General features: G+C 36.7%; 1 protein-coding gene across 1 annotated transcript in view; it reads left to right on the plus strand.

Moving 5' to 3' along the window:
- CFAP43 (cilia and flagella associated protein 43) overlaps positions 1 to 15,405 on the plus strand; it is a 99,119-nt gene that overhangs the window by 25,733 nt on the left and 57,981 nt on the right. The window contains exons 8-10 of the mRNA XM_065894218.1: positions 260 to 391; positions 4,718 to 4,834; positions 11,272 to 11,352. Of these exons, the coding sequence (XP_065750290.1) occupies positions 260 to 391; positions 4,718 to 4,834; positions 11,272 to 11,352 (330 nt within the window). The remainder of the gene's footprint in view (positions 1 to 259; positions 392 to 4,717; positions 4,835 to 11,271; positions 11,353 to 15,405) is intronic.

Raw genomic sequence — 15,405 nt, forward strand, 5'->3', positions numbered from 1 at the left:
TAAAATTTTAGGTAATTGAAAAATGTGTCACAAAAGAGATAAAATTGAACATTGACCAGGAAACATGGTTAAAAGTTGGCTAAATAAAGGTAAGAAGCCACGGCATTCTAGATAATGTAAACATAGATGATGACTCCAAAAAATGAATAGTAGATGGTAATCAATAATTCTTAGCTTGTTTGATGAGGAAAGTATATTGAATACTATGCATTGATCAAGACTAATTTTCTTCATTTATCTCATTGTTTTTGGTCTCTAGGATGGCTTTGTGTATTCTTTTCTTATTAAAGATACAAATTACAAAGTAGAGGATTTTCTTGAGGTTGAAGGGCCTGTGGAACATTTGATGTTTTCTCCCAGTTACAGAATGTTGCTGATTCAGACAGACAAGGTATGCTAGATGGTGGTTTCTTGACATGAAATTTAAGATATTATTATTATCATCATTGCATGACAGGAATGAAGGGCAGAGTGTGTTGCATAATGAAACACTACTATTCAGGACTCTTTAGCTTGCAAATGAAAAAATACCCAGTTTAAAAGACCTAAATAACAGAAAGATGTTTGTTTGTTTGTTTTTGTGTGTATAACTGAAAGCAAGCAAGGAATTGATATAAATCCAGGAGCTCCCATGAGGCTGCATGCCTTGTTTTTCTGCCATATCTTGGCTCTGTTTCCTCTCTGCTTCCTCCTTTTCTATGCAGACTCGCCCCTGTGGTGTCAAGAGAGCCTTCTGCAACTCCAATTTTGTATTTTTATCCTCTTGGTGACCCTGGTAGAAAATACCAGTTGGAAAAAAATGTCCTGGAATCTAGACTCATTGTACTAACTTGGGTCACCTCTCTACCCCTGGGTCAAGTATTATGTCCAGAGGAATTCTAAACTCTCATTGACCAGGCCCAAGTCACATGTTTACCCTTGGACCCTGGGTAGAGTCAATCCACCCAAACATGAACTGAGACTGGGGTCATGGGTGGTTCTCTAAGGAAAACACAGGTTCTGTAAGAGAAGAAGGGAGGGAAATAAATACAGGTTAAAATCAAATGCCCACCTGAATTATACTGTTGGGAAGACTCCTAGGTCAGGATATATTAGTTTATATTGTTAGGCAATGATTTTAGATGAATTACAAGTAAAGTTCAATGATTTTCTGCCTAAAAGAAATTTAAATTTAAATATGGAAAGAGTTAAGTTTCTGTAATTACCAGAAGTTAAACTGTGCTAACGATGTTTTAATAAATGACAAATTTTAAATATCTATGGAGAACAGGAAACAATAAAAAAGTAACATAACAGAAGGGAGAAAGACACAAATAGAAGTTCTAAAAAATAAAAATATACTAACAAAGAAAAAATTAAATGAATATGTCTGACAGAAGACTGGAGAATCAATGAATGGAAGATAGATCAGAAGAAGTTGTCCAGAATGAACCCAAGTGACAAAAGTATGGGAAATACAGAAGGGAGGGTAAGAGAAATGAATGATACAGTGAAAAGATCTAACATGTATTTGATTGGAATCCCAAAGAGGAGAGAGAGTGAGACAGAAGTAATATTTAAAGAGATATTTTCCAGAACTGATTAAATACATGAATTTACAGCTTCAAGAGGCCCAGTGAATCCCAAGCAGGAAAAATATACACACTTAGACTTAACAAAGTGAAATTTTTGAAAACCAAAGACAAAGAGAAAATCTTAAAAGCAGTCAGAGAAAAACACAGATTATTTCAAAGGACTTTCAGTTACACTAACAGCTGACTACTCTGGCAATAATGTAAGTAAGAAACAGTGGAATGAGATCTTCCATGTAGTGCAGGGGTCAGGAAACTGTAGACCCATGGGCCAAAACCAGCCTGCTGCTTGTTTTTGTAAATAAAGTTTTAGTGGAACACAGTCAGACCCACTTGTTTATGTATTATCTATGGCTGCTTTCACACTACAATGGTAGAATTAAGTAGTTGTGAGAGACCACATGGCCTGCAAAGCCTAGTATATTTACTAGCTGTCCTTTTATAGAAAAAGTTTGCTGACCCCTGATTTAGTGAAATAAGGTTATTACCACCCGGAATTCTATACTCAGGGAAAATAATTTTCAGTACAGGGGTAAAAAAAGACTTTCTAGATACTCCAGAATTGAGAGTTTGTTAGCACATCATCACTAGAGAAAATTCTAAAGAATGTACTTCAGGCAGAAGGAAAATGACCCCAGGTGGAAGGACTGGGATGCAAAAAGAATGAAGAGCAGTAGTAAATGTGTAGAGAAATGTAAGTGAACACTGACTGTATAAAACAGCACAAATAATTCAAAGTTGGGTTTAAAAATAACATTGAATTAAAATTCCAGACAACAATAATGTAAGATGGAGGGAAAGGAGTAAATGGAATAATGTATTTCAAGTTTATTTTATTTCCTGGGAAGAGAGTAAATGTTTTAAGTAACTTCTGATATTTATAAGCTAAGTATGCATGTTCTGACTGCTAAGGTAACCATAAAAGAACTGAAACATCAGATGAAATTTCCACATCATAGAGGGGGGAAGTGAAATGTTAAAAAAAAAAACAACGCAAAACAAGGTAAGAAAAGAGAGAAAAAGAAACACAAAACAAATGAGAAAGTAGAAAGCATAAATTAAAATGTAATGTTTAATCTCAAATATACTAGTAATTACAATTAAAGCAAAACAGAATAGTTGGTCTAGTTAAAAGGCAAAGATTACCATATTTGATTAAAAAAGAATCCATGGCTTCCCTGGTGGCACAGTGGTTGGGAGTCCGCCTGCCGATGCAGGGGACGCGGGTTCGTGCCCCGGTCTGGGAGGATCCCACATGCTGTGGAGCGGCTGGGCCCATGAGCCATGGCCGCTGAGCCTGCGCGTCCGGAGCCTGTGCTCCGCAATGGGAGAGGCCACAACAGTGAGAGGCCCGTGTACTGCAACAACAACAACAACAAAAAAGAATCCAAACCTAACTCTGCACTGTTTTCAAGTGACATATCTAAAGCATAAGATTGAAAGTAAATTTTAAGAAATACAGTAACATTGAAAATAAATTAAAAATTGAAAGTAAATTTAGAAAATGGGAAAAGATATATCATGCAAACATTAACCAAAAGAAAGCCTTTGGAGATATATTAATATTAGGCAAAAAAGACTTATAGGCAAAGTTCATTACTAAGAATAAATGGGCTTATTTTAGAATAGTAAAAGGTTAAATTCACTAGGAATACATAAACTTTTAAATCATATATGTACCAAATAAAATAGCCTCAAAATATATAAAGCAAAACATGACAAAATGACAAGGAAAAACAAAATCATGATCTCAATAGGAGATTTTAATATACTTTTCTCAGTACATGATAGAATAGACTATGTGTACTCAACATAGCAGCCAAAGTGAGCAAAGCATCTCTCTCTACTACTCAGAGCCCTCCATTGATTCCCCATGTTATTCTGAGTAAAAGCCAAAATCTTCACTATGCATTACAAAGCCCTTCATGATGTGGACTCCACTCCCCACACTGGCCTTATCTCCCACGACTCTTCTTATTCACCCTGCTTCAGTCATGCTGGTCATCATGCAGCTTGCTTACACGCACCAGGCATGCTCCTCCCTCACAGTGTTTGCACTGGCTGTTCCTTCTGTCTGGAATGCATTTCCCACAGAATCCACATGAATCCCTTCCTCATTTCCTTCAAGTCTTTTCTCTAAACACACCTTCTCTGTAAAGCCTTTCTTGGACACTCAGTTTAGAATTTCACCCTCTTATTTTGCAATGTCATATCCTCTTTCCCTGCTTTATTTTTTTCTTCTTAAATTATTGCTCTTTAACTTACAATATATATTATTTAGATATCTTATTCATTGGCCAAAGTCCCCAGTAGAATGTAAGCTCCATAAGGGCAGGGAACTTTTGTCTGTTTTGTCCTCTGATGCAGCCCCAGCATCCACAGCTGTGTCTGGCATAGTGTATCCACTCAATATTTGTTGAAGGAATTAATAAAAGGTAAATGAATGAAAGGTAAAATCAGTATATACCTACCAAATTTTAGACTTTACAGAGTTGTATTTTTTAGATAAACAGGAACGAAAATATTCACGTTTAACCTAAGTAAACTTGAAGAACTTGTGATCAGTTGAAAGCAGACTTCTTATTGCTAGTTAAATAAACATACCGTATTACAGTTACTTGGCAGGGATGCATAATGTACAGGATAGATTTTTTGGAGAGGTGAATTTGGAACCTGAGTATGATAAACACGTCATAAGTAACAGCTTCAGCCACACCTCTACAATTTTCACAAATGTACATTTAAAAGTTTTTGTTAGTGCCCACCATGGTCTAGTATGTGATAGAAGTTAGTTCATCTTAACAACTTTTCTGGTTTTCTACATTTTCCAAATTTTCTGCATAAGTAGACATTATTTTTAAAGTCAGGAAGAAGTGCTTTGATATGTATTGTAATCTTTAAAAAATGCTTGGAAATGGAGAAAAGAAGAAAGTCCTATTTACTGATTATTTTAATTGAGGAATGAATGAATGAATCAATAAACATTTATATTTTAAGCTTCTCAAGGTCAGGGCCTTACTGAGTTTATCTCTACTTTCCCACTACCTTTTCTCACACAGTGCCTTGTTCACAGTAAGCATTTAATAACTATTTGTTGAACTGAACACACAATTGCATTATTTTTTTCTCTTTTGGTATATTTACAGGGATCTATTTATATATACACTTTTGATGAGGAGCCAACCTTTGAAAAACTCCTAGCAGCTTGTGATGGGAAATTTCAGGCAACAGACTTTATCACACCTGGAAATGAATACTGCATGGTAAGGAATATGGTATTGTTTCACAGTAGGATTTAAGGGTAAGATTTTGGAAGTTCATGTGCAGCCTGTTGTAAATCCCTGCATTGGGATTGGGAGCACGAAGTCTTAACCACTGGACCACCAGGGAAGTCCCCCAAGCGTACTCTTGAAGATGTGGTAGGAATGCCAACTACTTCCATCATCAAATCTACTCCCCAGTTAGAATGATATCGTCATATTGTGATTCATAATATTAAGTCTCTGAACATGACCAAAGCAATTAAAATCTTAGGAGCCATACTGTTTGTTTGTTTTTATTTTTTAAAGTTTTTGTTTTATACTAGAGTATAGTTAACAATGTTGTGATAGTTTCAGGTGTACAGTAAAGTGATTCAGTTATACATATACATGTATCTATTCTTTTTCAAATTCTTTTCCCACTTAGGTTGCTACATGATATTGAGCAGAGTTCCCTGTAGGAGCCATCCTGTTTGTATTCACCATCCAAGCTTTCCAAGCCAGATCGTTAAACACATTCATTGCTAATGAGTTGTCAACACTTATTAAACTATTAGTGTTTACCCTCTCAGAGTGATGCAGCCCGATCTGAAAATGAAAATGAAATAGTTGCCATGCACAAAACATGTATTCAGTCTACTTCGGAAAAAAAAAAAAAACTTCCCTCTACATGCAGAAAAGAAAATTTTTTTCTGGTGTTTAACTGCTTACTTTTAGTTGATCTCAAGAAACATATTTCAGTTTTCATATAATTCATCAACAAATCCATTAAGATTTTGGGAGTTCTAGCAAATAAAAAAATACATAGACTATGGAATAGGTAACACTTAAGGTTCCTTCCAATCTTCAGATTCTGATTATGTGATTTTTCTTCCAGATGTTCTCTGATAAGAATTATGTCTGTTTTTAGGGTTGTTTCAACTCAATAAAAAAGTTTAATACAAGATTTTCATGTTTAGGATTTAGCTACTTGATCCATAATATCATGTTACCCACTCCCTAGTATTCAAGAAACAGAATTTAAATTGTATCACATTGCAGTTACTTTAAGCTGCTTTCAGTCTTGATCCTGTGAAAGAGTAAAAATTATCTGTAAAAATGAATATGAACTTTGGGTTTCCAGTCCAGCATGTAAAGAACCTCACAACAAGAAAAAGCTGAATTGAGCTTCCCTGGTGGTGCAGTGGTTAAGAATCCACCTGCCAATGCAGGGGACACGGGTTCAAGCCCTGGTCCGGGAAGACCCCACATGCCACGGAGCAGCTAAGCCCGTGCACCACAGCTACTGAGCCTGCACTCTAGAGCCCACGAGCCACGACTACTGAAGCCCGTGTGCCTAGAGCCCATGCTCCGCAACAAGAGAAGCCACCGCAATGAGAAGGCCGCACACCACAATGAAAAGTAGCCCCCACTTGCTGCAACTAGGGAAAGCCCATGCACAGCAACAAAGACCCAATGCAGCCAAAAATAAATAAATTACATAAATTAATTAATATATCTTAAAAAGAAAAAAGCTGAATAAATTTAAAATCAACAATTTCTCTTAGACCCATCAGATAATTGAGGTCATAGGGAAAACCACTCGCCCCCAAATTATAGAGACAGACAGGCAGATGCAAAGAATTACAGCTTACTGGAACAGATGCCCAGAAGTAGAAACCACCACTGGAGCCAGTACCCAGGTGGATTACAACTGGAGAAACTGCACATCTCAGACCAAAACAAGGACACCAGAGGAAATTTTAGTTTCTGACACATTCAGCTACAGCAATCAGTAAACACAGTCTAACTCCTAGCCAGATAAACATAAAACCTCACACTACAGCCTATTTAATTCATATTCTTTTACCCAGTACATCATGTCCAGCTTTGAACAAAGATTGTAAGGCATACTAAAAGACAACAACGGAAGAGACAGAGCAAACATCAGGACTGGATGCAGATATGACAGACACGTTGTAATTACCAGGCCAGAAATTTAAAACAAGCTATGGTTAATATACTAGGGATTCTTATGGAAACAGTGGACAATGTGAAAGAATGACTGGATAATATGAGCAGAGATGTGGAAACTCAAAGAAAAGAAATATTAGAAATAAAAAGCAGTGTAACAGAAATGAAGAATGCCTTTGGTGGGCTCATCAATAGACTGAATTTTGCAAAGGAAAGAATCAATAAGCTTAAAGAAATGTCAGTAGATCCTGCAACACTGAAATGCAAAAAGAAAAAAGAATGAAAAAGAAAGAACAGAATATCCAAGAACATGGGACAATTATAAATGGTATAACATACACATAATAGGAATACCAGCAGGAGAAGAAAGGAAGGAAGGAACAGAGGAAATATTTCACGTAATACTAGCTGAGAATTTTTCAAAATTAATGACAGATCCAGGAAGCTCAGAGAACACTAGCAGGATAAATACCAAAAAATCGACACCAAAGCTTGTTATATTCAAATGATAGAAAATCAAAAACAAAGTAAAAATTTTGAAAAAAATCCAAAGGGAAAAAAAACCTTACCCTTGAAGAAACAAAGATAAGAATCACAGTGGTCTGCTCTTCAGAAATCATGTAAGCAAAAGTAGAGTGAATATCTAAAGTGTTGAAAGAAAAAAAAAAAAAAAACCCAGGATTCTATATCCAGCAAAATTATCCTTCAAAAGTGAAGGAAAAAATATTTTCTCAGACACATAAAAATTAAGGGAATTTGTCACTAGCAGAACTGCCTTGCAAGGAATGTTAAAAGAAATTTTTCAGAGAGACAGACCAGCAGGCAAAAGATCAAAATCATAGGTGAATTGAACAATACCATCAATCAACTGGATCTAATTGACATCTATAGACTACCTCATCAAATGATAGCATAATATACATTCTCCTCAAGCTCACATGAATTATTCACCAAAACAGATCACATTCTTGGTCATAAAACATACCTTAACCATTTAAAAGAAATACGTTCTCAGGCTACATGGAATTAAATTAGAAGTAAATAACAGAAAGGTAGCTGGAAACTCCCCCCACCCCAAAATAATTGGAGAGTAACAACACACTTCTAATAACACATGGCTCAAAGAAGTCTTAAGAGTAATTAAAAATTTGAACTAAATGAAAATGAATATACTACATATCAAGATTTATGGGATTTTGCAGTGAATACAGGGCTTAGAGGGAAATTTATAGCGTTCAATGCATATATTAGAAAAGAAGAATGTTTAAGATCAATAATCTAAGCCCCCACTTTAGGAAATAGAAAAAAAATTAAATCCAAAGTAAGCAGAAGAAATAATAAAAATGAGAGCAGAATGCAATGAAACTAAAAATAGGAAATCAGTAGAGAAAATCTAAGAAACCAAAAGCTGGTTCTTTAAAAAGATCAATAAAATTGATAAACTTCTAGCCAAGTTAATGAGGCAGTGGGGAGAGGAGGGAGAGAGAGAGAGAGGAGATACAAATTACTAACATCAGAAATGAAAATTAAAGAGGGGTCATTACTACTGACCCCAGGGACATTAAGAGGATAATAAAAGAGTCCAGTCATCCTTCAGTATCCATGGGGGATTGGTTACAGGACTCCCCGTGGATACCAAAATGCACGAATGGTCAAGTCCTTTATATAAAATGGCATAGTACAGTCAGCTCTCCGTATCTGCAGGTGCAGAACCCACAGATACACAGATACCCACAGATACAGAGGGCCAACCATATTATGAACAACTCTGTGCCTACAAATTTGATAGTTTAGATGAAATGGACCAATTCTTTGAAAGATGTAATCTACCAAGACTCATACAAGGAGAAATAAATAATCTGAGCCTATATCTATTAAATACATTGAGTAAATAATTAATAATAACATTACAAAACAAAACCTCTCAGCAAACAACAAATAGTGGGTACCTTCTTCAGTCTGATAAAGGACATCTTTAAAAAAGAAAACCTTAATGAAATCAACTGGAAGTCCTAAATGCAATAAGACAAAAAAAAAAAAAAAAGGGGACGTGGGGAATAAAAGGTATTAAGATTGTGAGGGAAGAAATAAAACTTTGTTCTTAGATGACCTGATTGTCTATGTAGAAAATCCCAGAGAATCAATAAAAAATCCTTCTGGAGCTAAGTGATTATAACAAGGTTGCAGGGTGCAAGTTTAATATACAAAAGTCAATTGCTTTCTTATACAAGCAGTGAAGAATTGGAATTTGAAATTTAATACCACACAATAGCATTTACGTTAGCACTGAAAAAGTAAAATAGGAATAAATCTAACAAAATATGTACAGGATATATATGAGAAAAACTATAAAACTCTGATGAAAGAAATCAAGATCTAAATAAATGCATAAATATTTCATGTACATGGGTAAGAAGACTCAGTATTATTAAGATGTTGATTCTTTCTAACTTGGCATATAGATTCAATGCAATTCCGATCAACATCCCAGTAAATTATTTTGTGGATATCAATAAACTGATTCTAGAACTTACTGATTCTAGAACTGATTCTAGAATTGGGTAGGACTAACACTACCCAATTTCAATATTTACTATAAAGCTACAGTAATCAAGACAGTATGGTATTTGTGACAGAATAAACAAACAGATCAATGGAACAGTATCTTGAAATATAGTCAACTGACCTTTCACAAATATGCAAAAGCAATTTAATTGAGAAAGCATAGTTTTTTTCAACTAATGGTGCAGGAGGAAATGGACATTCACATGCCAAAAAAGAAAAAAAATCTAGTCACAGATCTTACACCCTTCACAAAAAATTAACTCAAAATGGATTGTAGACCTAAATGTAAAATACGAAAACTATAAAACTCCTAGGAGGTAACAAAGGAGAAAAATCTAAGTGACCTTGGGTTTGGTAATGACTTTCTAGACACAACACCAAAAATGCAATCCATGAAAGAAAAAATTGATAAGCTGGACTTCATCAAAATTAAAGACTTCTGCTCTGCAAAAGACACTGTCAAGAGAAAGAAAAGACAAATCACAGGCTGGAAGAAAAATCTTTGCAAAACATATATCTGATAAAATACTGGTATCCAAAATATACAAAGAACTATTGAAACTCAACAATAAGAAAATAAACAACCCCATTGAAAAATGGGAAAAAAATCTGAATAAACACCTTAACACAGAAGATATACAGGTGGAAAATAATGATGAAAAGATGTTCAACATTTTTCGTCATTAGAGAATTGCAAATTAAAACAATACTACACACCTATTAGAATGTCTAAAATCCAAAGCACTGACAATACAAAGTGCTAGTGAGGATATGGAGCAGCAGAAACCCTCATTCACTACTGAGGCAAAATGGTACAGCCACTTTGGAAGACAGTTGGCAGCTTCTACAAAATTAAACATACTCTTACCATATGATTCAGCAATTGGGCTTCTTAGTGTTTACCCACATTAGTTGAAATTTTATGCCCACACTAAAATCTGCATGTGAATGCTTATAGCATCTTTATTCATAATTGCCAAAACTTGGAAGCAATCAAGATGTCCTTCAATAAGAGAATGAATAAACCAACTGTGGTACATCCATACAATGGAATATTATTCAGTACTAAAAAGAAATGAGCTATAAAGCCATGAAAAGACATAGAGAAACCTTAAATGCATATTGCTATGTGAAAGAAGGCAATCTGAGAAAGCTGTATGGTTCCCTCTGTAAGACATTCTGGACAAGGCACAATTGTGGAGACACTAAAAACAATCAGTGGTTGCCAGAGGTTCAGTGGGGAGGGAGGGAGGGATGAAGAGGTGAAGCATTTTTAGGGCAGTGAAACTATTCTGTATGATACTGTGATGGTGGTTACATGTCATCGTACATTTGTCAAAAACCCACAGAATGTATAACACAAAGAGTAAACCCTAATGTAAACTATGGCTTTAGTCCATAACACTGTATCAGTATTGGCTCATCAATTCTAACAAATATACCACAATAGTGCAAGTTGTTAGTAACAGGGAAAATTGTATGGATATTGGGAAGGGCAGGGAGGGAAGTGCAACTCTCTACTTTCTGCTCAAATTTTCTGTAATCCTAAAACTGCTCTTTAAAGCAAAGTCTATTAATTTTTTAAAATACCAATTGTGATTTTCTATTTCTAGGCTTATTCACTAGGAAATTCATTGAATTTCCAAGTAACTTATTTCAATTATGTTACACAGAAAAAAAAAACTTTATTTCACTTTTCTAATCCTAATTAGTTATTATGTGTTACTTAAATTGCATTAAAGGTAATAGTTAATATTTGTTCAAATCAGAAGTATTGACGTTGAAATTGTAATTTTAATCCACATAAATAAAATGAAATTTTATACTAAATCATCAGATTGACATACTAGAAAGGAATTTAGAACATACTCCATAGCAAAGTCTTGTTTTCCATTTGAGTTTTCTTTTTCTTTCTTTTACAGACTCTCACACAGTCAGGAGAAGTTTGTGTTTGGGGTATAGAGGATGGTGCTTGTGTCAGCAGGATTTATCTGAATATCCCAGTAAGTGTGCCTTATAAATGAATTTAAAAATATATATATTGAATTCTACTCCAACCTACTTTTTCATATTCACATGTCAATAGTCTGTGGAAATACTCATTACAGAGGCCTTATTGCATTTTTACCTTATATATTAGAGTAATTCTTGTGTATAAAGTATATTCCACAGCCCAGAGGGTGGAACATAAGGTACTCTATTGGTGTATGGGAAAGAACAAGAGTTTCTGTGGTGGTAGTTATTCCTGAAACCCTAATGGTTTATATCTCACTCAGGCTGTAAGTTCATTGTGGATTGACAGGTTCTCTGCTCCACATGGCCTTTAAGGGAACAAAGTCGACAGAGGCTCCACTAGCTAATAGCTCCTCAGTGCCATGGTATGGGAAGAGTGCTGGAAGGTCTTGAATTAGCAATTAAGTGCTTTTACTAAAAAATGATACATCTCCTTGGCCATAACTAGATAAATGACCCCATCTAACCTCAAGAGGATTGGTTAGAAATGAAAGAAAGGGACTTCCCTGGTGGCGCAGTGGATAAGAATCTGCCTGCCAATGCAGGGGAACATGGTTTCAAACCCTAGTCTGGGAAGATCCCACATGCCGCGGAGCAACTAAGCCCATGCGCCACAACTGCTGAGCCAGTGCTCTAGAGCCTGCGAGCCACAACTACTGAGCCCACGTGCCACAACTACTGGAGCCCGCGTGCCACAACTACTGAAGCCCGTGTGCCTAGAGCCCATGCTCCACAACAAGAGAAGCCACCACAATGAGAAGCTCGCGCACCGCAACGAACAGTAGCCCCGCTCGCCAAAACTAGAGAAAGCCCGCATGCAGCAACAAAGACCCAGTGCAGCCAAAAATAAATAAATTAAAACAAACAAATGAAAGAAAAGTACCACTCTAACCAACATGAACCAAAAATTAAAAAGTGGGGGTTATTGACTCAATCAACTATAAAGTATAGAGTTTGTCTGGGCTCAGCTGTGGCTTGATCTAGCAACTCAAATGATATTACCAAGGATCTTGTTTTCCTCTCTGTCTGTATACTATGTCTTTAGTTTCATCTTAGGCTTCATTTAGTGGTACCCAAATGCCACAGGTACCAACGTCACATCAGATCATCAGGGAAGAAAGCCTCCTACAGTGGGAGGAGGAAGAGAAAAGTTTTCTCCTTTTCAGAAGGCTTAGTAAATACCTCCTAATGTCTTAATAATAACCCTGAACTAATCACTGTAGACAGGGGGATGAGAAATGCTAACTGGCTTAAAGTCAGCCAGGAAATGGGAGTCAGAGCTGTTCCACTCAGCCCTGAAAATAGGGGAGAGATGGTTTCTCAATGGATATTCAAGAAATTTTCCAGAAGGAAGGTGTGTTGATGCTGGGTGGCAAACCACAATTCCTTACCTAAACCTAACCCTAGCCTACCATAAGGTGATACCATTCTTTCCACCATGTTCGTGGTGCATTTTACATAAAATAATATTTTAAAAAATATAAAAAGACCAAGAAACAGTGGTAATGCTATTTTTTCTTAAATTATCATTTTCTGTATTACACAGTTCTAGATGAGGTATGGATCTTGGTAGTAGGAAGAGAAGTTACAATCCTTCTCTGTTATAAATTAAAATCTCAGTTATAATACAAGATGAAGCATCATACCTCACATAAGAGGATTACAAGATGCAAAAGGATGCAAGAGGATTACAAGATGCATAAAATTCAATGAGATAAAAAACTCATCCTAAAAAGTAAAGATAAAAATTCTTACCTGAAAGAATATGTGTAGATTCTATAATCTATGTGACAAGGTTTATATGTATTCATTTCTGTTAGAATTACTAGAACTAGAAAAATCTTAAAGCTCATCTGATCACACCTTTTACAGATGAGAGACATAGAGATGTTTAACAACCCACCCAAGGGTCTGTATAATCAGGACTTACCTTGCACTTCCTGGCTAAGGAGGGATATAGGTACAACCAAAAGGCCCTCTTTCTGCTTCAGATATCTTCCCTTCTTCTGATCAGAGGGGAGAGATTCGGACGACTGTCACAGTTAATTAGACAACCCTTCATTGAGCTCCAAACCAGGCATTGTACACTCATGTAGTTCAGCTCTTACTGAGGAGAGTCAGTGGTTTCTCCTTACTGGAGGATACTGCTGCCCCGTGGGGAAATGATAAGTGGATTGACCCAGCAGTGCTGAGGCCAGATCTCCCTGCCTGTGCTGGGGACTGTGCTCCCCATGAGCATTTTAGGCAGTGGTCCTTAGAGAACCCTGCTCAGCGTCATGATGGCAGGATGCATGAACACTACTAGCTTCCCCTGATGGTGCCTGCTAGGGTAACTAAGACCCCTCCAAATATTGCTGTACATATTTAGCCTAGTCCACGATAGCCCTGGAATGGAGGGTAATTTCAACTGATTATTTTGAGGAAACACAGACACACAGACACACGTACACACACACACACACACACACTGAGATCTCCCATAAAGGCTTTTAGCTAAAAAAACAAACCCTCACCACTTCGCTTCCAGTTTCATACTGAGATACCACTAAAGATTCAAACTGGTTAAGGCTTGGAAAATTCACTTTAAAAAACAAAACAAAAACCTGCTCAATGGGGAAACTGTGCATTCTAAATGGGGCAGGACACCTGAGTTTTCCTCTGAGCTTTGTTACAAGCTATGGGATCCTGGGGCAAATTGCTACATTTTTCTTTGCCTCCGTTTTCTAGTCTGCAAAACAATGATCTCTTTAAGATCTTTTCTAACATTCCATTATTTTATTCAAAACAAACTACAAAATGTAATTATGTTACCACCCCTTTCGAGTTGGGCCCCAGTAGGGGTCCTCTTCTCTGGTGTTGCCCGTGCCAATCGATTGAGACTGAGTTTGGTTCAGAAACAAAGGAAAGTTTTATTCTTTGATCAGAGAACGGAGAGGTGGGAGCTCTCGCTCTAGAGCACAGGTTTTTGGGACGGGGGATGGGTGGGGATGCTCTATATGGTTCTCCTCATTGCGGGGACGGGGTGGGGGGGTTGGAGCTCTCGCGGGGCTAGTGCAGCTGTGCTGCTCTGGCTTCACATCCAGGTTCTGGGTGCAGTGTCTCTGCGCACTGCCTGCCACTGCCGCCATCTTGAATTGCGGTGTCATTGGCAGCGCTTCTCCACACGGCCACGGAGGCGAGGTGTCACCTTCCTGGTCTGAAGTGCTGGGTGCAAGACTGCGGCACACAGAACCCTATGAGCAAGTGAAACTAGATGAAGCACAAAAGAAGAGGTTAGACCTTATCACCTAGATTCCATCTTATTTTTCCCGGGAAACCCAGTGGGCTTTGTCAGTGACAACTATAGAGGAATGAATCTGATTCCTTAAGTATCATGACAAAAAATTTATTCTCTTAGACATCGTCTTCTGTAAATGATCGTGACATAAGCAGGAATCTGTGATGCATTTCTTTGGTGACAGGCCACATGGTCCAGTGATATATTGGGTTGGCCAAAAAGTTCTGTAACATCTTATGGAAAAACCCAAACAAACTTTTTGGCCAACTCAATAGTTATTTTCTTAAGTCTTCCTCAGTTATGCCAGCATCTCAGGATCTACCGTTATCCAGCAGTTGAATGCTGATTTTTAAAAATCGCTAACATTCTATAAAGATGTCCAAAAGATGCTAGGGATATATTTTAAATTTCTTATTTTTCATTATTATCAGGTATAATAATTTTGCAATCATTTAAGGATAGAAATGAAGCCATGGTTTAAAGTTCAAGCAATTTCCTTATATTTTTATCATTCTAATTTTAGGATAAAAGAGGAGGATATACAGATTGCTGTGACTTCTTATGCTATCGATTAGCTGAAGAATGTTGAGTGTATAATTTGTAATACCACACAACACTTGCCACTCTTCTTGTTCTGCAGGCTTTTCAAATAAACTGTAGAATTCTTATGTGAGGGAGAGCAGGTTTCATTTTCTGGCACAGTGAAGTTGAGCATCTGGGGGGTTATTTTATTTTATTTTATACTGAATTGTAATTGATTTACAAT

Source organism: Phocoena phocoena, chromosome 16, assembly GCF_963924675.1.
Source record: "Phocoena phocoena chromosome 16, mPhoPho1.1, whole genome shotgun sequence".
Taxonomy (NCBI): domain Eukaryota; kingdom Metazoa; phylum Chordata; class Mammalia; order Artiodactyla; family Phocoenidae; genus Phocoena; species Phocoena phocoena.